General features: G+C 42.0%; 1 protein-coding gene and 1 long non-coding RNA gene across 2 annotated transcripts in view; one reads left to right on the top strand and one right to left on the bottom strand.

Moving 5' to 3' along the window:
• The window catches only part of LOC137468455 (uncharacterized), a 224,167-nt gene that overhangs the window by 90,636 nt on the left and 109,551 nt on the right, over positions 1-23,980 (top strand). The gene's annotated exons all lie outside the window — the stretch shown is intronic.
• On the bottom strand, positions 1,439-19,940 carry LAMP1 (lysosomal associated membrane protein 1). Its single transcript, XM_068180209.1, has 9 exons — positions 19,805-19,940; positions 10,687-10,802; positions 9,170-9,378; positions 8,905-9,071; positions 5,949-6,181; positions 4,368-4,490; positions 3,397-3,466; positions 3,056-3,226; positions 1,439-2,447 (listed from the first exon to the last, which is right to left on the bottom strand). The coding sequence occupies exons 1-9, from the start codon at positions 19,839-19,841 to the stop codon at positions 2,308-2,310; spliced, it is 1,266 nt and encodes a 421-aa protein (XP_068036310.1). The 5' UTR covers positions 19,842-19,940; the 3' UTR covers positions 1,439-2,307.

The following is a 23,980-nucleotide window of genomic DNA, read 5'->3' as shown; positions in this document are numbered from 1 at the left end:
TTCACGGTGTAGAGAGTAAATTATGTGATCTGAGTCCTGACTGCCAGTCATTGCATGGAATACAAGCATCTTTTTCCTCACTGCTCTCACTTAAGGAACTCAAATACAGCAAAGTGCAGGGCAAGAGAGCAATCAGTGATCACCACTAGCAGTTGATCTATGCAGTGTGAGATAGTGCAATTCTCCCACACTTCTGTCCTTAAAAATTTGAGAAGAAACACTTGTAAAGACATCCACAAGCAGACTTCTTTGACAGGGGAAGACACTGCCTAGTTCCAAAGGCTGTATTGGCACGGGGCCACTTCCAGCCCTGCTGGGGCCAGGAGTCTGGGAGTTGCTTTCCTGTCCATACGGAGCCCTCTCGTGGCCAAATACTCTCCTTCCAGCTGGGGAAAGGAGGAGAGACAACTGGAGCACTTTATGGAGTTTTATGTTCCACATGCAACAACTACTTTGGAAAGCCTCAACTCTTTTCAACAGCACAATCCTTTTCAGACTTTACTCCAAGCTCTCTTCACTCCTTGTGAATCATGGCTTCCCCCTATCCTGCAAACTGACATTTTTTTATCCCTCAGCAGGAAAAAAAAAAGTCACCTTTTTTAGAGGAAGTACTCTGCTCTTCCAGACAGCTAAAGACTACTACTCAACAGTAATTCTGAGCTATCCTATCCTTTATGGTACCAGACATACACCTTTTTCCTCAAGTACTGAATGATAAGGACAGTAGCAGTAACATACTCCTAGTATGTCTGCAGGTATTGGGAAACACTATTCACTACCAGGAACATTCATAGCTTCCAGTTACCTTGAAGATCGCAGGGTATTGGTCCAAAGCCAGCCTTACTGCCCTGCACTGGGTTCTCTTGGTCAGGAGTGTTCTGTGCAGTGCAGTGTGCCCTGGCTCCTGCCCTGCAGAGCTGGTACTGTTAACACCTAAGCCTGCCTTGGAGGAGGGAGTCGGGGAAGCTTTAAACACCAAGGTTCATTTCCAGCACATAACCAGGCACACAGGCCTCAGCAGACGTGTGTTTCCTACTTCGTGGTAAGAAGCCAACTTCAAAATCAAACATGGAATGTCATTTACACAGTCCTAAGACTAAGAACCTTAGCAGCACTGTCAGAAAGTGAGGCTTAGGCAGGCAGACTGGTGTACCTAGATGTCTCAGGAAGCGAGAGTTTAAAGAGTTAACTCCTCCAGGTCTCAGGTTACCAACACAGAGCTTTCCTTGTTTCCAAACACAAAGTGCAAAACGAACCTGATTCCAACACACACACACATATTAAGGTTTTCCTTTGTACCACAAAGAAAAAACTTAAGCATTTGTTTAACTCCACACTAAAGATTATCTCAAGCTTCCCAAGTACAGCCAAACCATGACTTCAGCCCTCAATAAATGGTCAACAAATGGTATTAAGAGTGATCAGCAATACTAAGAAATACAGAAAAAAAGTGTCTTTATTAGCATTGTTACAGGCAATGCATACATAAGAACTGATCCTTGAAGTGTACAACCCCCCAGCCAAGTTTAAAGCAATAGAATCAGCAGATTGAGATCTATATTGTACACATGTGCAGTAAACAGGATCTCTCTGAACCTTCCAACAGAACAGACTGAAATTACTTTACAAAAAAAAGTAAATAAAAATAACACCCATTTTAAAAAAGTACCAGCTCCTAACAAGCTGGCATAGCATCAAAAATATCAAACAGGGGAGTTGTCCAATCATAAAGAGTTCCTGTAAGGTTTGAGTATTGCGTCGTTCACACCCTGCATGTGCCAGGCATTGAGTTTAAAGCTTAGTAAAAAATACACACCTAAGAGACAAGGTGAAGGTCAGATTTTAGATTTCAATTTTGTCAGTTGTTACTAAATTTTTTCAAATGCATCATCAGTATGCTCAACATCATCGCTCAATGGCAGCGGTGCAAATAATAAACCTTTTCCCTTTGTTAAGAGTTCTGAAATTGAGTCAGAGTTAGCAACATCCCTCTCTGGAATCTGTAGCTGACATAATCTTACGCCAATTCCAAAAAAGCACCCTTAAAAACTTTTAGCTTGTTTCTAAGTGGGTAAATATTAAAACTAGTTAGCAAAATTAAACACCAGAATCTTCAGAAGTTATTTTTGTGCATAGTTAAATGCTGCAAGATGATTTCACATTTAATAAAGCAGACTTTAAAGAAGCAATTTGCAAGAAAAGATGTTACCTTACAATATCAACCAGTTCAGGGGGAAATGTAGGGGGATGTTTTCCCCCAGCCTCTTGCAATTGCTTTTCATCTATGCTGGATTTTAGTGCAAGTAATTAAATTGTTTGATATCCAGCATGGCTCCTCTTTCTGCCAATCAGGTAAGCAATCAAGACAATTAGAACAAGACCAGCAAGGGCTGCACCAACTATTATAGGGATCAGCATGTTATTTTCATCCAGTTGACATTCTTCCACTGAAGAGAGAGAAAAAGATCCATATTAGGTACGAGTGCACCAACAGATGGCTACATCCAGAACTTCAGCATTCTGCTCTCAGCATGTCAACAAAACTGGCTCAGCTAGCATGTCAACAATGAAAAGGAAGCCAGGTCCACTAACTATGATCATTCAGGATGAAGTCTTTCTAATACCAGCTGTATACACAATATGGAGATTATACTGATTGTTTCCTCCTCAAGAGCTGTTAGTTACACACAAATTTAGCCATTATAAATATCCATGTGACCCTTCCCACAGTCATTTTGCTTTCATCATCGTCACAAGGGACAGGTGTGCCCCTTTCACATAACTGTCTGCACACAGTTTGGAGGGAAAGGTAGCACACTTCCTTAACTCTTCTCTGGACCATCAGGAATAAGTCCAAGTTGTTTCAAAGCTTTTTACATACTTCTCACACTAGCCTCAACTTGGACATCTTAATCAGCCCCCACATCATCTGTAGTGGGGCATGCAGAGGCTAAGCACAGCACCCACAAGCTGACATTTGACTACAGAATGTTATATTGAAGTATACTTCACAAATCTTGGATTTGACAGGGGCTGCCAAATGCAAACCTCTTACCTGGCCCAAACTTGTCTCCATCAATCTTGAAAATCTGGACCTGAACATTAAATACATTGATGAGGGCTTGGTCCGTGACCTGCAGATTCTCCTCAGAACTGCACTTGTACGAGTTCCCTACTGAAGCTCTCAGCTCACTCATACTGTTGTTTGATGCTTCAAATTTTGGATCTGTGTAAGAGAAAGTCTTATTACATAAATCTGAAGAGCAGGAGCTGTAAGCTCATAGAGCCATGATTTGATACACTCATCCCCAACATTTCTCGTACATTATTTAATGCAGGCTACCCTTAATATTTAAAGAAGTAGTCACAGAGAGTAGATTTTTTAGAAGTCCTTACTTTTTGCTTCAGAAGGCAGGGTCGTGCTTACACTCACACCTTGCAGGAAGAATTTTTCAGCACTGGCATTCTTTAAAAAAAAACCAAAAACCAACAAATCAGTAGTTGTCATTTAAGATGATGATGTACAACATAAGCTGTTCATGTTCAGGTTCCATTCTGTATGCATTTTGAGAAGGGCTTTTAAAGTGTAGACCACAAACAGGATTAGCATCCAGAGGAGATGTTTAGTTGGACTTCAGGAGAGAAAAGCTACAGAAAGTATGCACCTTAAAGAAGATTATTTTGTGACAGGGCAAAGAGACAGAGAAAGGGGGCCTTGTCACCCCCAAAGTGTTGTCTTCCACACTGCAGGCATAGTCCCACCCACTGCTTAAGCAGCCTAAAGCAATGAACTTGGTACCCCACAGAGCTGTAGAGTCTTTTAATAGCAACAGCTCAAGGTGATCATAAAAAAAGAGCACGAAGCTCTGACAAACAGTGGATTCAGTCCTCAAGGTACATAGCTCCAATACAGCACCTGGGGCAGGGCTGTGGGAAACAGGATTCCCAATCATCATAGTGGACCAGAAGACAAGCACACTTGGCCTTTGGGCTCTACACAGAATATTAAAGAGGACTTAAATCCAGCTCCAGGCTTAAAATTTGATTAGATGCCCACTTGTCATAGGCTGCTCCCAGTTTCGGCAAGAAGCCTTAAAGAGTAAGCAACACAATCTTCAAGGAAGTTCCCACTCCATACAAAATACTTTTCTGTGTACACATATGTATATGTGCATTTATAGACAAACATATTCTTTTCAAACAGTGGTAACCAAGCATAAAAAACCCACTAAATCCTAGTATTAAAACCAAAGGAACTAGTTACTCCCCTTTCTGTAGCTGTCTTTTTTCCTCTTGCGCTTTCCCCAGTTAGTTTTCCCACACGGAAAGTGCTGCAGACCCTACACGCTTGCTGCAGAGATTCTTACCAATGCAAACTGGAAGATAACTCTTGTTTTCTCAAAAGTCAGGTTCAACAAGGCAGATGTATTGTCACATCTCCCAGAAGAAGTTGTATTAGGTGGTATGAAATTCAGCAAATCCAAACCCATCTGTGAGAGAAGGGGAGCAATTATGACACTTGAAGAGACTGAGCACATCACCTTACACTCAGCTGAGGTGTGGCTGGCTTGTGTCTCATGCCTACAGTGTTGTGTTGGCCCTATGTTCCAGACACCAGGGCAGACCCAGGGCTACACCTGAGTTACCAGGCTGACACACAACTAAGGGCACACCTAACAAAGCTTTCTGCAGCCCTGACTACCTGCAGGCAAGAACCCAACTCCTTTCTCCACACAAACTGTTTTGGTCCTTGCAGCATAAGAAAAAACATCAAGAACCACCACACCACACAGAGGACAAGATGCTATAAAATACTGCTTTGACATAAGGTAGAAGCAATTAAGGGGTCCACCTGTCAGCACAATCATGTTGCATGTCATTTTAGTTCAAAATGTTTTAGTTTTGTCCGTGGTTTTTGATTTTATATACTGTCTTGCATCTACAGAAGGCTGTGGGTTAAATGCCACTTGCCAAACAATTAAATAGAAACCCTTTCACTAGCTCTTAGCTGATCCTCATGTGACCAGAAAACCTACTTGCCACCTCCTCACTGGTCATTGCACTAGCAATCAGCTATTCCACCAGAAGCAGAACACCAGAATCAGGGAATTTCACACAATTAAGGTGGCTAAAACACAACTACCATCACAATAAGCCACGGTACAGCCACACACCAGCTATAAGTGATCATGATTTTACCTTTCAGTCATCAACATCATAAATAAATGCAGTAGCTCCTTTTGCAAACCACTGTTTCCTGTTGGGGGGATTCAACAGTCCCTTTGGGACTCTGGGTTTGTCCATAGGGCTGGCAAGCCAGGCTCTGCACCAATAGTGGAGGGAAAGAATTTGTGCCAGGGTGGGAGCTGGATCTTACATAAATCTTGGTGGTTTTGTTTTTTGTTTTTTTTTTTTTTTTTTTTACTATTAAAATCTGCTGTTAAGTAGTTTTTATGCATCAAAGTCAAACCCAAATATTTTCAGTGCTGGCTGGAGGGTAATTAAGTCAGAAGCCTGTCCAGTTTTACAGTACTAATTTTCCCTTCTACTAGTCATACACTCTTTCTATACCTTAGGCCAAATTTCTGTATTTTATTTAACAGTTTAAAAATCTTGTTTCGATTGCAACTTTGATAACAGGATTCCCCTAGTCATATCTTGGTCATTTTTACTACTTCTCTTACATGACCATATATACACTTCCTGGATTCAACATACAAATTTACTACTGCTTTTAGTGAATGGAATAATCTTTAAGAACCACTTTCAGTAAAAGTGTTTGGAATGTCACTAGTCCAGACCCGGTTAAGCAATTCAAATAGAGGATAATGATGGATAAACACAAACACCTGGGCTTCTAAAACAAAAAGGTTAGCTTATAATAATTTACCAAGTCTTCCCCAAAGAAGAAATTTGAAGGCTTTGAAGAAACAAAAATCAAAATGTACCTTTTCATCTTTTTTTTGATAAGTGATATTAAGCTGCAAGCCCATGTAGGCAAGTACACAGGTTCCATTTGGACCAGTCACATTGTATTTACCAACTGCAGGATTTGGGGGTGATGTTGGTGCTGGTGATGATGTTGGTGCTGGGCTAGTTGTTGGAACCTGTCTAGTAGTCTGTTTAGGAGTTGTAGGCACCATAGTAGTAGTAGAGACCATATCTTCAGCACATTCTGTCTCTGCAGAGAAAGGAAAACAGTCATTACCAAACAAAATGAAGCTGTGGGATGATCTACCTTTTCAATCCTTGAGAGAAGGGACGATGCAAATTCAAGTAGCTTTTTTCCTAATAAAAGATAATAAACAGCGGTAAAGGATTACCTAAACTCTTGTTGCAAAGTTTGAGACACTTTTAAAGCCTGGCATGTGAAAACAACACCTCTGCTGGTAATTTACTGAAGTTCACGGTGACCACATCCACTTTCATTCAGGTCCATCACTTTGCTTTGCCATCGGGTCAGGATAAACCTGACAGAGCCAGCGTTCTGCTGCCCGTTCACAGCCAGGCTGGGATCCCTAGCACTCCCTGGGCACTCGTGTGGGAAAAGCAGAGGAACCGTTCTCCTGCTCACTGTTCAAAGCGGTCTCCCAGGAGACGTGTCCTCCTTCCCCTCACTCTCATTATTCTGGCAATACCCAGAGTAGCCTTAAGATATTGCTCTGGCTCTTCTGTCCTTAACAGGGGGATTCTAAGACACTGCATCTGATACCAAATTTTCTGCTGTATCCTCTCACATCCATCCTCCCTTCAGCCCTGCACGAGGAGCCACCCTCCACGGGGTTAACCTGTGAAGGTGTGCAAGTTCACCTTCTCTTTTCATCCAGTCCAGCAGCAACTTCCAAGGGAACAGTGACTGATTTATTTGCCAAAGAACTTGGAAACATGTGGCAGCAAGATCTTAACTTGATCTGGGAGCCAAGAACGTTCCTGCATTGAACATCTAAGCCAAAACCAAAGGTCATAACAAAGACAGTACTAAAGTAGAGACTTCCATGTTCCAAGCCAAGGTCATCTCCACATGCCAGGGATAACAACTTGCAACTTTTTAAGGACAGCAGCAACTGCAGCAACAATCAACTCTCACTCAAAGGGCCTACATCTAAAATTTAACGCATACATATTTCACAGATACAAGACACCTAATAATTACCCTCTCTCTGCAAGACCTCAACACATACAGGCTCTTCTTAAAGTTGGCAGAGATGGAAGCATCAAATCACACTGAGTGGAAGTTTAGCCTAGTTGCAGTTTTGATACATTATTTTTACTGAACTGATTTAGAGCAGTTTCTAGTAGCTCTTCAGAACAGATCAAAAGATGAGACAAATTCTTACGTCTTTTCTTGACAGTTACAGGAAAGCAGCTGGCAAAACTACCAATAGAGAGAAAATGGAAGTCTCCCTTTCAGAGCTGCAGATACCCACTACCATTCCCTCAGTCACTAACTTCTAGTACACTGACAGAAGTCACAATTGCTAGTTGTGCAGATGCACTGAATATTGACCCTTCTTCTCTTCAGTGAGCCTTGTACCGATCACCGGCAGAAATGTCTTTTCATTAAAGATTTGCAGAGGAAAGAAAAACATTAAGGAAAAATTCCAGATCTAAAGTTTATCAGTAACTAGCTGCCTAAGGGACGGGGGAAGGCTCAAACCTACAACAATGGAACTAGAGGACTATATAAAAGCAGATCTTAAGGTCTTAAAAAGAAAATTATTACACAGTAGGGAGATTTTATTGAAGTTTTGTAAAGTTAAAAATCAGATTTTTCCAGTATCATGTCTTATGTTTGAGGAGCCTGGTGATAAATGATCACTTATCATACTTACCTGGAAAATCAATTAGATCAAAGTTTCATAACTAGTTCTGAAGACTGAAAGGTTTGGTGCGGGATTTTGAAGCATAAATGTAGGTACACATCTTTACTGCAAACTACTTCACTGAATGGAAAAGTTTGATCAAGGGAATGATACATACAGATATGAGCCAGTCTTGTGAAGCAGCCATAAAAGAATTATTATCATGCATCAGGCAAGGTATTTTTCACAGAAATGGGACAAGGTAGAGATACTGCAGTAGAAGGCACTTGTTCATTGTATCTATTCCATGCTAGCACTGGCTACCCTAGTTTTTAATATTTCTTTCAACTTAGCAGATGCATAAATGGGCTTGACAGCTAAGAAAAGTTCTACATCCCAGGGAAAACGAAGACTCTAAAATTAAGGCAAAGACTTATCACTCCTTAAGATAGTATGGGTGATCAGTTTATATAGCTCTTTTGTGTTTGCAGACTGCTGCAACAAAACTAAAGGACATAAACACACCATGAAGTAATTGGCCTTTAATAATTTGAAGTAAAATTCCACACTACTTTTCAAAACAAACAATCGGGATAAAAATCTGACTTTTTGATTGTCCCTGAAGGAGAAAAACCTGACTTTTACAGCTGACATAAAACCTCCTGTATGAGGATGTACATTTCTGCTCTCTACAGACCAATTCTCTACTGTCTGCCATTATTTCACTCATTTTCCCTAGAGCACACAGTAACTAGTTCAAATTACTTTGGTAGAGGCCATAATGCTTGGAAGTTATCAGATACTTCTTAAACTAGGATTTTGGCCATGTGCCCACTCAACCTACTGCAGCATGTGTTTAACACCCATACTGATGAAGAGTCCAATACCCATGGGAACCCAGGGCACTATCCACTAGCCACAGATTCCGACATCCGACAGAGAAAACCTGGGGCAAGTCCATTCATTTCAAAAGATGCTGTTGTCAGAGTTTTAGATCCAGCTTGTACTCACCTTAAATATGATTAGTCAGGACTTAAAAAGAAATAACCTCTCATTGGAAATATTACCTCATCAAGTACATTTTCTGTTACAAGATACTTACTGTTCACACTTAAAGTTCCATTTGTGAGATAGGCTTCCAAAGTGACATTGCTAAAAGTAACATTCACATTCTTCATATTGATGTGCTTGGAGTTGATGCATCTGTATTTTGTGCCCACATGTGCCTGAATGATACTTTTATGTGATACAGTCTTCATGCCTCCTGTAAAAAACTCATTGCATTAGTATGTACCAGTATTCAAAGAAAAGACAGTATTACATCTGGAAGGGTTTCACAATAACAACAGAAAGTTTTTATTTTACCTGTTGAATTTGGGAATAAAGTTGCATCTGACAGATTATAGTGGAAAACTAACTCTTCAACTTGGTACTTGTCTGCAGATTCTGAGAAATTCAGGCTTAAGGAATGTCCTCCTCCAAAATCCAACACCAGAACTGGATGAGATGCGTTATCCTTGCCACATGAGCTCTGTGAGTCTACTGAAGCATTTGGCGGAAGAAAAAAGTGTACAAACTGTGGGGTAGAAAATAAAACACATGTAAGCTTTTCCTCACAGCTTTTAAAATATCCTATGAAACTGTTACAAATATACAGCAGACATTAATGTATGTGTACTTATATACCACTATATAGCAAGCAGCATGTTACTGACATTCAAGTTTGAGAATCTTGCTCTCTGCAATTGGAGGACTACATAGTACATACTCAAAGCACCTCTTAGACTTTTTTTCCTTCTAAAGCAGCAATATGAATTTGCAGGTACTTCTGTACTACAAGAATTAAATCTGGCAAACTCTGGACATGTGAAAAATGGGAAAATTTAAGCTTTGCTTCTTGTAGTACAACTAAGCAAGAACAAATGTGAATGGTACATCCTACGTAGCTTGGCTGTAATACTTTGAGTTTATTACACATTGTGAAGAAATGTGATATCTGAAGACCAATACAACATTCACTGCGAAGTTCTGAGCTTACTGCTTACAATAAGAAACAGACAAAAGTATGTTATGAAAGAAGTCAGTTCTGAATGCAAACACATTTACCAGTATCAGCAGGATTTCAGACCATCAGCACCACTGAAAACATGGATTACACAATATAAGGCTCAATTCAAATCACACATAGCAAGTGCACCACTGGTAAAGTAGTAAGATTTTTTTAACCTTGTATTACACTGATGGCTAGGAAAAAAATAACAACACAAAACTGCAATAAGACTATAAATAATCCCCAATTCCTAATCAGTAGTGAAGATACAAAAAAACCCCAAAACTTATTTGTTAAGGCAAATTCTTAATTTCCATTAACAAGTTTTTGCTGTTAATATGGAACAATTTGTAAGCACTGCAAAATGCTTTGAAAGATGCATTGAAATCTAGAGATTTGCTAAGTAAGAAGGTCACAGATTTCCGGAGTTTGAAAAGTTTAAAAGCTACGTTTCAGTTCAGATTTAGTCCATGTGAGTGTGACCAAGTTACCAAAAGAGAACTCGTAGTATTTTTGCCATTACAGTTCCGGTGAAAGCCATTTTGGTTATCAACAGGACATGTGTGGAATTTCAGTCACAAAAGTAGTTTCACATATTTTGTTTGTGATTGTTTCAGGCAGCCTCAACCTTGCCATTTAATTAGAAGAAGCATCCCTAATAAGGAAAAGCTGATGCAAGATGACTGGGAGAGTAAAAATCTTTGTTGAAGCAGTTTTTCAAACATAGCTACTCAGAGAAAGTTTAAATACTGCACACGTGCAATGATACCACACATTTTATATATACTAAAAATACTAATAAATGACAAGCAGTAAGATCTTCACTGCCCTTACCTCTTTTTGCACATTGGTTTTGTATTCCACTGAGAAGGCTACTGTCAAATCAGCAATTATGCAGACCTTACCACTTGAATCTTTCACTTCAAATGAAGAGGAAGCCTGCAAAAAGCCTGATAAAAATAAAAAGTGGTTAACTTGATGTCACATAAATTTGCATTTTTAACCCCAAAGAGACAAATATATACAACTGTACATTTTGGGAGTAAAACTTAAGCATGAGTTGAGTTTGGAAACGGGCATTAACAGTCTCTAGATTAGCTTCAACATCACTAACAAACAGAAGATAAATTAAACACCTCATTTATAAAACTGCAAAGCCACCCAAACCAAAACTGTTGACATCCCAGGTACTAAGAGATAAGAAAGACATGCAACAAATACCAGTCATAGTGTTCAAGGCAGCTTCAGTGCTCTCTGCACACAGCAACCATTTTACCATCTTCAGCCAGACCTGGCTTAGTTTATTTGATCCTGCATGCCTCCAACACTCTGCCTTCCCCCCACAGCACACCATGCAGCCTTCACTCCTGCTGTACCAGGACACTCAGCTGTACATGCACTGAATGCAGCATTTAGAAAGCTTGGATTGACCGCAGATGTTTTGAAGGCACTGCCAAAAATTAGCATGATAGAGCATGCTACCATTGCCAGCAGAACTTCTCTTTACTGTCCTCATGCTCTCCACACTTTAGAGGAGGAGGAGGAGGCCAAGACCTTGACACAGACTGAGGTTATGTTTTCCTGACTGGTTTAAGCTAAACTCAGACTGAGCTGCTTAGAAAAGCAGAGAAAAGCCTTTCTGCCCCTTGTTCCGTTCCAGCCTCTACGCTCAGAGCACACTGAGTACAACTGCCCTAAGTACTGACTTAACAGAGCAAGAACATGCAGCAAGGGGAGCAGTCATCCTTTCTGATGGCAGCATGGACTGGCACCAGTGTGACCAGTGCCCATTGCCAACAAAGCTTCACACAGGGGACGCACTGTGGCAGGCTGGAAACAGCTGGAAAGCTGGTTATCTCCTACTTCATTTGTAGCAAGGGATACCTGACAGTGCTCCTGCACTTGACCAGTTCTTTATTTTAGAATAGTTTATTTTTCAGATTCTCCATTCGTTACCACCCACCCCCCCGCCCCAAATGAACCTCACTGCAAAAAGCCTGCACCATTTTCATGCTAGCACTTTATCAGTTTGCATTTGCAACAACTTCAGTCTTGCAGAAAACCTGATAAAAAAACAGCTGCAAGACATAAGCCATTATCACAAGCAAATAAGCTGTAAGGAGTCAAACATGCTAATCCATTCAACTGCTGATAATAGCTAAGAGATCCAGATGACAGATTATCCATTAGCTAGCTTCCCTCCCTGAGAAGTTTTCAAAAAAAACAAATCTTAAAACTTTTCACTGCAAAACTACAGTGTGTACAATTGTACAAAGACAACTATTAGGAAAAATTGGACTTTTGTCAGCTGGACTTCAGTAGAAGGCACATCAGTTGCAGGAACACATTGGAAACTATTTCTCTGGCACTCAGCAAGCATTTTCCCTTGTCGCCTTCCCCTTAGCAACATCACATCCTCTCCCAGCACCAAGGAGGGCAAAGCTGAAACTGGAATTCATTCAACTTTACCCAGTTTTTGGAGAGTCTAGACTTGAAATCAGAGATAGACAGAAGAACATGCTTAAGAACAGATAGGGTAGACAACTTATTTCAAATGAAAACTGTCCTACCTTTGCCTTTATGTCCAACATGAAATATTCATTAAGGACCACATATTCATAAAGAAATGTTATTTACTGCAGTTCAGAGCAGTATCAGAAACATGTTCATCCACATGGAAGTTTCAATTTACTTTTACACCTGGAACTTGTTTACATTCATGCAAGCACTAGTTTTCTCCAAAGCAAGCTGTTTACACTTTCCTGAAGATTTCTAGCACAGTGTAGAAAAGAGCAAAGGCAGGGAATAAGAATCCATTACTCCTTGAACTAACACTATGACTGAAAAATGTGCTAGAATGAAAACCTTCAGTGTGCATGCAGACTCCCTTGTTTGGTAGCTATTAAAATCTTGGCAATTTTAGAGCTAAAAATAATGAAGTAACTGAGTAAAGTAATGAAAGAAAAACAATTTTTAAAAGAAATGGAGGGGAAGAAAGGACTGAAAAACAATTAAGAAAAATGTTGCTGGCCTAAATGAAAACATGACATTATCCATTACAAATGATTCAGAGAACAGACAATACAGAGGTACCAGAAAGCATCAAATGGAAGACAAATTCTGGTAATGAAGAGCTGATAAATCACCCTCAGCAAGTTTAAGTAATAAAGAATAAGGGGCATAAATAAACATTAAATAGTAACACCTGCATAACTACTAGATTTTTGTAATGGTAAAGTAATATCATTATATGAATCCTGATTTCATCAGTGTGGAACAAATGCTATAAAACCTATAAAACCCCAGTCCTTCTTCAGAACTATTCAGCAGCTGCTGGATTTGCAGTTTCAGTGATGAGACAGACACATCCAGCACGAGACACTGAGTGTCCTTGATAGAGTGGTGAGAGCTTTTCACTGCAAGTAAGGCAACACTCACAGGGATGGTGATCAGAGAGAACTGAGCTGCACCATCATCCGCTCCCAAGGTCCTGAAGGAATGCAGATGAAACCAAGTGAAACAAATGGGACATAGGAGCAAAGAAAATCAGGAAAAAAACACTGAAGAACAAATCAAGACACCGAAGGAAAGAAGGTCCCGCCAACTCTCTGCTCCAGCCAGTTTAAGGCACAGGAACAGCTCACAGGAAAGCAGCTGTTGAGTTTTGTGAAGGCAGTTTCAGTGTCGAGTAGTGATTAATGCATGAATCATCACCAGCCCACAAACACTGCAAGCCTACAGTCAAAATGTCAAGACTACAGAAAAGCAAACTGATGTAGAATCAATCCATCCTGGGAATATTTCTAATAAAGTTACATAATGTATTGCTTCATTCTATCAGGGCATATCTACAAGTTGAAAATACTGTTTGTACATCTTATAACAGTATCATTCTTTGCAGTTAAACACAAAAACTGATACAACCCCCAGATTCTTAACTTTAGGCTTTAAATGTTCCTCTTAATAAACTGCAGAGCCCACTATGACAACTATCTGTGGCACAGCAAATGCAGTACTTCAGATTTAATGGAAGCAGTCCAAGACCTTTCAATAGCAAAAAGTAAGTTTTGTTAGGTTCATTATTCATTTGGCTGGAAGCCCTAGATTATGGATATATAGTCAAGGAATTACCAAAAATGTACTGACATCAAAGAAATTTCACTTGGTTCAGATGCTTCCTCTGTATTCCAGTAAGTTCCAAAAAAACCACTGCTTATAATATTTATTCTAGCTGCATATTTTCAATTGAAAATCATACGACAATCTCTCCCTTTAGCCTTCATTTCTGCAATTACAGTCTCATGCAAGAAAACACTTAAGGTAACTGTTAAAGCAACAACTAAAGATCTTGCTTGAATTAAATCCAGCCTCCTTCTTTATCTAATGTACCTACCTCAAAAAAAACCTAAAGTATATTAACAGTCTGAGATAAAATAACTAAGTCAAACAAAACAAATAGTTCCTTGATTGTCTAACAATGTATCTTAAAAAAAATCCACCTCATAAAGTTGTTTGCTTTAAGCTGAACACTACAAAGCTAACAAAACAATCAAACACATGCTTTCAGGTTTCAGCTTTTATAACTGAAATCCTCTCAGTCAAACACAGCTACCCACAATTTACTCTCCTATATAATGGAAACCTGCTAAGGGAGAGAGACAAATGGTTGTTGTGTGCTAGAAAACCAAGTATATTTAATGGTAATTGTGTACACCACTTGCTTGCAAAGAGGGCTTCAGTTACTACAGTTAATGCTTTACTTTGCCTCCAATTTTTATTAGAAACATGGAACACTAACAATAAGGAAAAACAAAAGCTACTTCTGGATAATCTGGGGTTTTTTACTACAGTGATGTTTCCTGCATAAGTAAAATCTTCTTTAGCATTGTTCTCCCTCTTGGAATAAAGGGCAGCAACCCATCCAAATCCACCTGGGCACACATCCCATATCATCAGTCCTTTAAGCCATACAATAGATGGGACTGTCTGCAGTTACATCAACTGCCTATAGTGTTCAGGAGGAAAACCATGGCTGCAGCAACATGCAGCTTCCAGCTCCTGGGATGTGCTGTGATGGGGTTCAGAGTATCCTACAGCCTAGTCACACCCACGGACTCTCCTCAGCTCCAGCCCACCCTGGAAATACTGCGCAGCAGCACTCCAGGGTAAGGGATGCCAGCCCTACATAATCATTCTGTACTAAGCTGCAGCACTGATGTGTTGCCTTGCACCTTTGCCCAGGTGTTCTGATGACAAACACAGCAAACACTACTATCTGTGCGGCATTAATCCAAGGAGATAAGAAATGCTGGTTATTCTCTAAAGAAGGTTTTCTATTTTCTATTGTAGATGTTAACTAAACTGCCCAGTAATTTACTCATTCTGATGGTTCACAATGATCCTGTCATCTCAGTGCCATTTTGTGAACAGTGGTAATTTTCAGTCACCACTTTTAACTCCTAAATCTATGCCAGAGAATAGAATGGAAAAATCCCCAAGGAGTTACACTCTCTAACAATGCTATGTCTTCCAATGTATGCACCACTACGAGAGGGACACCAGTTACAAGTCCTTTATCGGAAGACCAAGTCAAGATCACTTCCTTAGGATTCAGAACTTACACCGCCTCGGGATAATAACAGAAAGAAAAACACAGGAACAACTGAAAGCAGGAAAATCCCTTGACAGGCTTGACATACGAAACACTTTGCAAGAGGCGAGATGGTATCCATAAAATGATGAGTTACACTTACCTTTCACCAACAGACACATGAGACTGAACGCTGGCTACCTGGAAAGCTGGCAGGAAAAGACAAGGCTGGTCTCACTTGAACACCCACACAGTGGTGGGGAAAGGGAGAACAGAGCTTAATTCAAGGATGCATGAGAGTACTTTCGGGGATAAGAGAACCAGCTGCACTTGTGCAGGTGCCGCACCTGATTATATCAAGTTCCTGATCCAGCCCAGAATATGCATCCGTGCCAGCCAAGAGAAATTCATGTAATCTCAGATTATGGTTTTGATATTGTTGACTTCAATCAAGGGAGTAAACGTTTTGTTTTCCAATTTCAGTTCGCAGATTAATAACTTCTGTCTTTATAAACCAGTTTATAAAAGTACAAAAACATTAGAAAGGAAAGGCTATCTAACAGCCATACACTTGCCATTTGACCAGAGAATTGCACAACTGCATCAAGTTTAGTCACATGAAACTTCTTTATGGCTTCCTATCTAAAGGAAGGAAGTCTTGGGATAGCTCTACAGCAAATGATTGCATGAGTGCACTGGGAGAGCTGAACTCCCCCGGCTGGACCCTTTTCAGTATTCACACAAGTCCATTTTGCACTGGCTCTGGTTAGTGCTGCTGTATCACACCACACAACTAACAGACATTCTTCAAGGCAGCTGCCAGCCCCAAACAATGTTTTGAAGAAAGGAGCACTGTGTGACAATTTAAAGAGAAAGCTTCCCCAGAGGAGAAGATATTGGAAATAAGGCAATAAACTTAATTGTCTGAGTAAAACTACTCTCCTAGTCCTACAGAGTAGATCTTAACCCTGTCAAGGAAAGTAACAATAAATACAGTATCATACGGAGTGAAGTCTTGTTAAGAAAACAGATGCCATCAGAAGTTTAATACAAGAAAACCAAATATATTAACTGTGAACTACTGTGCTCAAGGCTGAACACTGGAGAGGGAACAAGTACCCTCTGAATCACATTTAAACTCTGTACTCTTAATGCGAGGGTGCACCTAAGACTCACATTCAGAATTAACAGTAGAAAAAGCAGTACTGATAGTCAGTGGTGCCACCAAGGGACAGAGAAGGTTAAGAAACTGTTATACTAAGACTGAAAGGGACACCAATCCATCTTGAAGTCAGATGCCCAAAAACTGAGGAATCCTGATATACCAAAACATAATGTACATTTAAAACTATGCAATATAGAATCAAGATAATGCAAGGGATTGTTCAAAGGGCTGTTATAATCCCCACCACTTACATGCCCAAAAGTGTCTTCTGCCAAGCTTAAGAGACCACATACCAAGAAATCCATTTCAGCACTAGCACCAAGCTTTCTCAAGGAATTTCCAAATAATCACGGCTGACTTGAGAGCAAGGACAAACTGTTGAAGCTGAAACAAGCAAAAGCCAGGCGTGCCTTTTGCTAGAAATAAACTTTTATCTTTGAGACCTACAAAGGCTTATCAGAGATAACAGCAGTTAATGTTGCAACAAAGTATCAATCTTTGAGTCAGGTTCCTCTGTACTTAGAGGCAATCCTTAGCTTTGTCATCTGCTACTGATTAGAAAACATCCTCATCGCTACAGAACAATCTAGAAGCAGGTTACAAGAAAAATAAAACTCCTCGGTCAGGCTGAACAGAAACCTTGGAAACATATCTCAAAAGTGGCATGCCAGGGAATCTGCAGAGGTCTCAGCAAGTAAGAAGTTACTTCACGAGTCAAAAAAGCTGCTGAAGCCAAAGCCAAGTAACCTATCACATGATGACTGGCACACTAACTCAGATCCTTAGAGACTGTGTCAACACACTTCAAGCAGCTATCAAACAAACACTGTGTCAAGGGCAGCACTTGGTAAAACAATATTTTGAAAGTTGCTCAACATTAAAGCAGTTAGATTTTGTGAAAACCAAGTTATACTGGTCTCAGTTTCAAATGCCCAATAATGCCAAACCTGAAAAAAACCAATTCAGCACCATATTGCTCACTGGCTGGAATTCATTATCAAGTTTCACAACTATCTCTACATCAGTAGCAAGGTTTGAAATTCCTCTTTGGACTAGAGTTGCACAATACAAACATGTGGATTACACATCAGTGACTCTGAAATGGCATCACACTATCTTGGAAAACTAATTTTCCCTTCTGCAATTCTCAAACACTTCATTTTTTATTCACTACACATGTCTGATTCTAATCTTAAATTTTCAGGAAAGTGTTCTCTGATGTGTCTGTGTTTCAGTAATGAAAAAATGTACGGGTGCTCTAGATCTCAGAGAGCACGAGCAGCTCTGTTGGGCTTGGCACACAACCCAACTGACTCATCGTGCTCAACAACAGAAAAGCACCATCTTACTCAGTATGTCAAAAACCTGCAGCTAAGTTTAGGGGAGGTACTTCCATTTCCCATAGCCCCCTTTCCCTGCATGTACCATATACTACCTAAATGTTTTCTTAATTCCATATGTTTATTTGATGGTAGTGAGGAAATTAATTACAAAATGCTCAATGCTGACACACGAAACGTTCAGCTTAGTGCTTGCTGCTCAATCTAAATAGAAAACTGAAATAGTAAGTGAGGTATGGTGAGGTATTCAGGTGGAAAAAAAATTCTGCTGTCCTGAAGTCAAGGCATCACCAAACAAGTTTTTACGTCTGCCCCACCCACACTAATCTTTCAGTCTCCTGTGATGATGACCTTAGCCTAACCAGTGTTAACTCAGATGATTAAAAGGCTGCAAATGAGCTAGAATATCTGAATACTTCAGCTCATATATTATCTTTACCTCTTATTCTTCTCCCCCCACCTACAACCCAAACCCTACACTCTAGAAAGAAAGGGTCTCTATTTGCACCACAAGATCTTCCCCCAGGATTGTAGTACAAAGCTATGCAGAAACACCCAGCTACTAGAAACTGGTACAAAGTCCCAACTATCAGTAAATAAAAAAAAAAAAAATCTGTGGTAAAATAAACTATTGCCTCAGTTGCAGAAAACTAACACATCTAACATGCCAGAAAGCGACACAGATAGTGAAACAAATGATGTTTGTAACTGCCAATTAAGCAGAGGAAAACTACTGCAATGGCCGAAAGTATTAACTGTTGTACCACATAAAAATCACAAAAGCTGATCTGAAAGCAAACTATAAAGCAATTCTTCATGTAAGCCATAACTATATCAAACAAACTATTCAAGTAATTCCCACTATGACACCAGTTCAACGACACTTCAGCTGGCAGCCCTAAAAAGCAAGGAGCAGTGTAAATGACTGTGCTTGCTACACTGCCTCACGAGGGCTGGATATTTGAACTGCTCAGTGCCCTTTGCGAGTGGCATCTTCTGGGCTCAGTGAAACTGAAGTACGGTCAATGGTGATAACGATATTTACTACCAAAGAGACGTTACAGGAGTCGCAAAGACTGTCCTAGCTCAAAAATGATGGCAGATAAGCATTCTCAACTGCTACTCTATTTGGGAAATATTTTGCCCAGCTGCTGAACAAGTTTCCTTTGCTGCCAAAGCCACATCTCAGAAACCTGATAGCGTTGTGTGATTTGGCTTTCAAGACAAGAAACCAAAAGCAAGGTAGTTATCAGTAAGCAAGACACACTTCCTCGTAAAACAGCCTTACCGACCTAACAAACCTTCTCATCAAGGCACTGGAATCGCTCTATTCCAGACACGTTTCATATTTTACTCAAGACAGGGTAGGAAGAAAGCCATTAAGCAACGGAGCACTACATGCCCTACAGAAAAGCGCTGCTTCCTAGCAATGACATCAGTGGCTCCCGCGTCTCCACGCCTCGTGCTCCAGGCGCGTTTCCAGGTTCTCCCCGGAGCGCAGTCCCTGCACCCAACGCAGGTGCTCCGACCGGCGCTCCCGGGCTTCACCGCGCCGAGCGCGGCAGCCGCCGCCGCCCGCCCATCGTCGCCCTCGTACCCCGGGCGGCCCTCAGAGGCTCCCGGGCGCCACAGGGGCCCGGCGCGGGGAGAGGGCGGGATGGCCCAGCAAGGACCCTGAGCCCCCGCGGGTCAGTCAGCACCCGGGAAGGCCGACAGCAGGCGGGAGCGGACGGGCGGGCGGGTCTCCAGTTACAGGTGCGGCGTCCAGCGCCGCCGGCCCCGGGGCCACCTCAGGCCGCTGCGACCCGCCCCCGCCACTCCGCCGATCGCACAGGCCGCCCGCTTCCCCCTCCTTACCGAGCAAGGCGGCCGCCGCCAGCAGCCCCCGGGCCATGTCGGGGTGCAGGGACGGGGCGCGGCGGGAGCGGGCACGGACCGAGGGCGGGCGCGGGGCGGCGGCGGCGGCTCCGCGCTCGGGGAGCTCTGGCGACGGCCCCGGCCGGTCATGTGACCGCTGACGTCACGCGGGCGGGCCGCCCGTCACGTGACGCGGCCCGGCGCTGCGGTGCCCCGGCCGAGAGGGGGAGGATCTCGCGAGAGCGGGGCCGCGGCGGGAGCGCTGAGCCCCGCGCGGGCTGCCGCGGGTACGGTCCTGTGGCACAGCGTCCGCTCAGTCCCCGCTCTGTGAAAACACTGGACGGTGGGGATGGGCTCTTGTCTCTGAATGCTCTGTCTATATATACCCTGGGATACAGAGGAGTCACATGTGCTCCAAGAAAAAACAGGGGCTGCTAATGGCGTGTGTTTGCATGGGTAAAAGTTGCAATTTTACATTGCTTCAGATGTCTGAGGGTTTTTAAGGAATCCTTTTTTTTTTTTTTTCCTGAGAAAACCAGAAAAGAAGGTGAAGTTAGCCTGTAAACATTCTCAGATGTAATGGAGGTGGACAGCCCAGGTAATTTGATCACTCTGTAATCCAATGCTCTCTTTTATCCACACTGTTGGGGATATGCTTACTTCATCTGAAACCTCAGAAGCTTGTATCTTGCTCCTGCAATCCTGTTTCTAGTACAACTGGAATGCCAGTAGCAGTGTGCCTCTGCTTTCTCACGATGACTGCCATATAGTCCCTCTCCTCACTACAGGCTGCTCCAGGTTAATCATCTCTGAGACAAAATTATTTCTGCTCCCAAGCTGCCTTCATACATTTTTATATTGAACCCATTTGGAATGCAATTTAGCTACTCCCAGCTGCTAAAATCAAGTTCATCTGCTGTGAACTTGACCTTTCCTTGCTGTTTGTCTCAGTTCACTCACAGTTCCTGTTTCCCCAAAACATCCTGGATAAGTTTAGTTGCTCCTTAGGATGGCATGGGGCTCTACTTTTCATTTTCAATGCTATTGCTATAAACACATATTTCTTTTCTAATGCTGCATTTTTTCTGTGCATTTTTAGACACAATAATGTATTATTTTAGTTTGTTTGGTTTTCCCTGCAACAATTCCAGCAATCTTTATTCTTTCCATGCATTGCCAAAAGCAGAAGTTAGTTTGGAAAAGGACATAATGAGCAGCTCTGGTCAAGTGCTTGAATGACTCATCTGCAGAGGAGTTGAGGGTAATGGAGGTGGGACATGAGCTGTTTTCATTTTGGATCACTGTTTATGGAACCTGCACTGGGAGTGGAGGAAGGTCTGCAGAACACAGAGTATGCCACAAGACAAATGGGGAGGGAGGCCCAAGGTCAGGTTTAAACTTGGTGTGCAGTATTTTGCCTCCCTGCTGGAAAATCAGTTGGCATCTCTGAAGGGAGAAATGACAGATGCTTGGATTACTAACAAAAAAAAAAAAAGTTGCATAAAGCAAGAATACCGTGGTAAAATTTGGTAAATAAAGAACATAAGATTATCAGCAGAGAACAATGTTGACCTTCCATGATGTGGATCATTAGCTCACTGGGCCTTTATTAATGGTATGGAGACAGCACCATATCAATTTCCACCTCCTTTCAATACAGGTACTACCAGGGTGTTTGTTAGACAAATGCATCAAGTCTTGCACAACCCTGCTGGCCATCAGCCCCACTGCTTGGTAACTTGTTGGCTGATATCAGTCAAGCATGATAGCAGGTAAGACAAACAAAGTCACAGCTTCTGTAAAAGCGGCTCTATACACAGCCTGGAGGTCCAGATTAGTGCTGTCACTGAGGGAAAGGAAATGTAGTCCATACCCAGCCACTACACATTTCAGCTGACAGAGCTGCTGGCCAACCAGCATGCTCACAGGCCCAGAGAGGAACCATGGTGCACTCCCTGGCCTTTCTTTAGAGCCATGGATGCAGAATGGGCTGCTCATGGGAAACACCCAGGAGAGTTAGGAGCCATTACTACAGTAAAAACTGTCCTGTGAGGTCAAGGCAGAGTACAAGCAAGGGAGACAGTACAGGCTAGGAGATTTAGGAGATTTTACAAGGACAAAATTTCCACAAAACATGACTATTTTCCATAGCCTTTTGCTGAGTACTACCTGACTTCACATGGTTACTTCCTTTCAGAAGAGACTTGCTAGGAATGGCTAACCAAATTCATGGTACAGAGTCCACTCTCCTGAACATACCTGCCAAAGATAATAAACCTACAAACAGAATGGAACCACTTAGGTTGGAAAAGACATCAAAAGTCACTGAGTTCAACTAGTAACCCAGCACTGCCTAGCCCACCACTACACTATGTCCCTAAGCACCACATCTACAGGCCTTTAAAATACCTGCAGGAATAGTGGCTTCATCACTTCCCTGGACAGCTTGATCCAGTGATTGATAACCCTTTCAGTAAAGAAAGTTTTCCAAATATCCAACTTAAACCTCCCATGGCACAGCTTGAGGTTCTTTCCTTTAATCCTGTCACTTGTTACCTGGGAAAAGAGAGCAATCCCCCCCCACCTGGCTACAGCCTCCTTCCAGGCAGTTGAAGACAGCAATAAGGCTCCCTTCCCAGAGCCTTCTTTTTTCCAGCTTCAACAACACCAGCTCTCCAAGCTGCTTATCACAAGACTTGTGTTCCAGACCCTTCACCATCTCCACTGCCCTTCTCTGGGCAGGCTCCAGCTCCTCAGTGTCTTTCTTGCAGTGAGGGCCCAGAACTGAACACAGGATTTGAGGTGTTGCCTCATTGGTGCTGAGTACAGAGGGACAATCACTGCCCTGCTCCTGCTGGCCACACTATTGCTGATACAGGCCAGGATGCCTTTGGCCTTCTTGGGCATCTGGGCACAGCTGGCTCATGTTCAGCTGCTGCCACCAGCACCCCCAGGTCCTTTTCCACTGGGCAGCTTCCCGGGCACTCAGCCCCCCTGCCTGGACCAGTGCATAGGTAGAGCTGCATAACAAATCGAGACACTGAAGTTACCTGAAAGGTCTGTATTTTTTTTTTCTTCAAAGATGTACAGCACAAAGGAAGGATGAAAAAGCTGCAGCAGATCAAGAGAGTTAAATGCTAAACCCAGGTTCAGCTAAAGGAATCCAGGGAAAGCTAAAATATAGAACTAAGAAAAAAAAAGACCCAAGGAGAGGGCAGAAAGGAGGCTGTTGGCTGGTTAAGGAGAGCTGTAACTGCCAGACTTGGGAAGAACTTTTAAGTCAGCCCCCAGCCTCCATTCTCACACTTGCTTTCCCTCAGGAAATACTGGGCTAGATAACGTGTCACATTTAGGAAAATTGCTTTGTAAATGTATATAATGTATGTTTGGATAAGTTAGAGCCCCCAGCTGTATCCAGACCCCTGCTGTTATTTTTGTCATTCCATAGAAGCTGCCATACCGTTTGTTTTAAGTTTACTGAATTGCCAAGATCCAGGTTTCCCTGACATACCTGAACATCGATGCTCTGTAGAGGACATGTTACTTTGCTACTGCCCAACATCTTCAACACTGGGTGATCTTCCAGGAAGAAGTGTTTAACAACTTTTGCCCTGCAGATACAGGTACACTCAGACAATGTGACCCCAAAGAACCGACTGACTGAGGCAGACTGCTCAGCCAAATTCTATCACCAGCTACTGAAAAGCAATCAAGTGCAGCTATTTCACTATGGAGAAGTGATTTCCGTGCTGACTCATAAAATAACTGCTTACCTGTTTGGTCTAGCACATAAAATGTCCCAGTAAGAAAAATTTGAGGAAATCAAATTGAAAATGAGGACCTGAGAAAAAGAGTTACAATTACCTGGCCAAAGCTTTTGAACCTCTGAAACCACTTGCAGACCAGTCTGGAAAAGTCTTCAGGGATCATGACAGTCTCTGTAGGTTCAGGTGGGTAGAGGGGATGGGTAGAGATGAGCAGCTGATGGGACAAAACCCCCGCTCCCACAAGCAGAAAGGCATAAGCAAGGAAAACCCCTCTGAGTACTGCTGCTTCAGGTTATTTGCAAGGGATGATACAAGTTGGGTACCAAGGGCATGCAGCACAGAATGACAGGCTTCATAATTTCCACTGCTGTGGAACAATTCATTTTTAATTGCTAGACCAGAATAATGT

This window comes from Anomalospiza imberbis, chromosome 2 (assembly GCF_031753505.1).
Source record: "Anomalospiza imberbis isolate Cuckoo-Finch-1a 21T00152 chromosome 2, ASM3175350v1, whole genome shotgun sequence".
In the NCBI taxonomy this organism is placed as follows: domain Eukaryota; kingdom Metazoa; phylum Chordata; class Aves; order Passeriformes; family Viduidae; genus Anomalospiza; species Anomalospiza imberbis.
Note: the sequence above shows the minus strand (reverse complement) of the source record. Positions and strands in the feature narration are given on the sequence as shown.

Bases quoted from the DNA above. Each gene is read 5' to 3' on its own strand.
- LAMP1 (XM_068180209.1), bottom strand. From the start codon at position 19,841: ATGGCCCGGGGGCTGCTGGCGGCGGCCGCCTTGCTCG. The intron at 4,491-5,948 runs GTACATTTTGAT...CTTCTCTCACAG, and splicing joins ATCAAAAAAAAGATGAAAAG to ATGGGTTTGGATTTGCTGAA. The intron at 2,448-3,055 runs GTAAGAGGTTTG...CTCTCTCTTCAG, and splicing joins TGGAGACAAGTTTGGGCCAG to TGGAAGAATGTCAACTGGAT.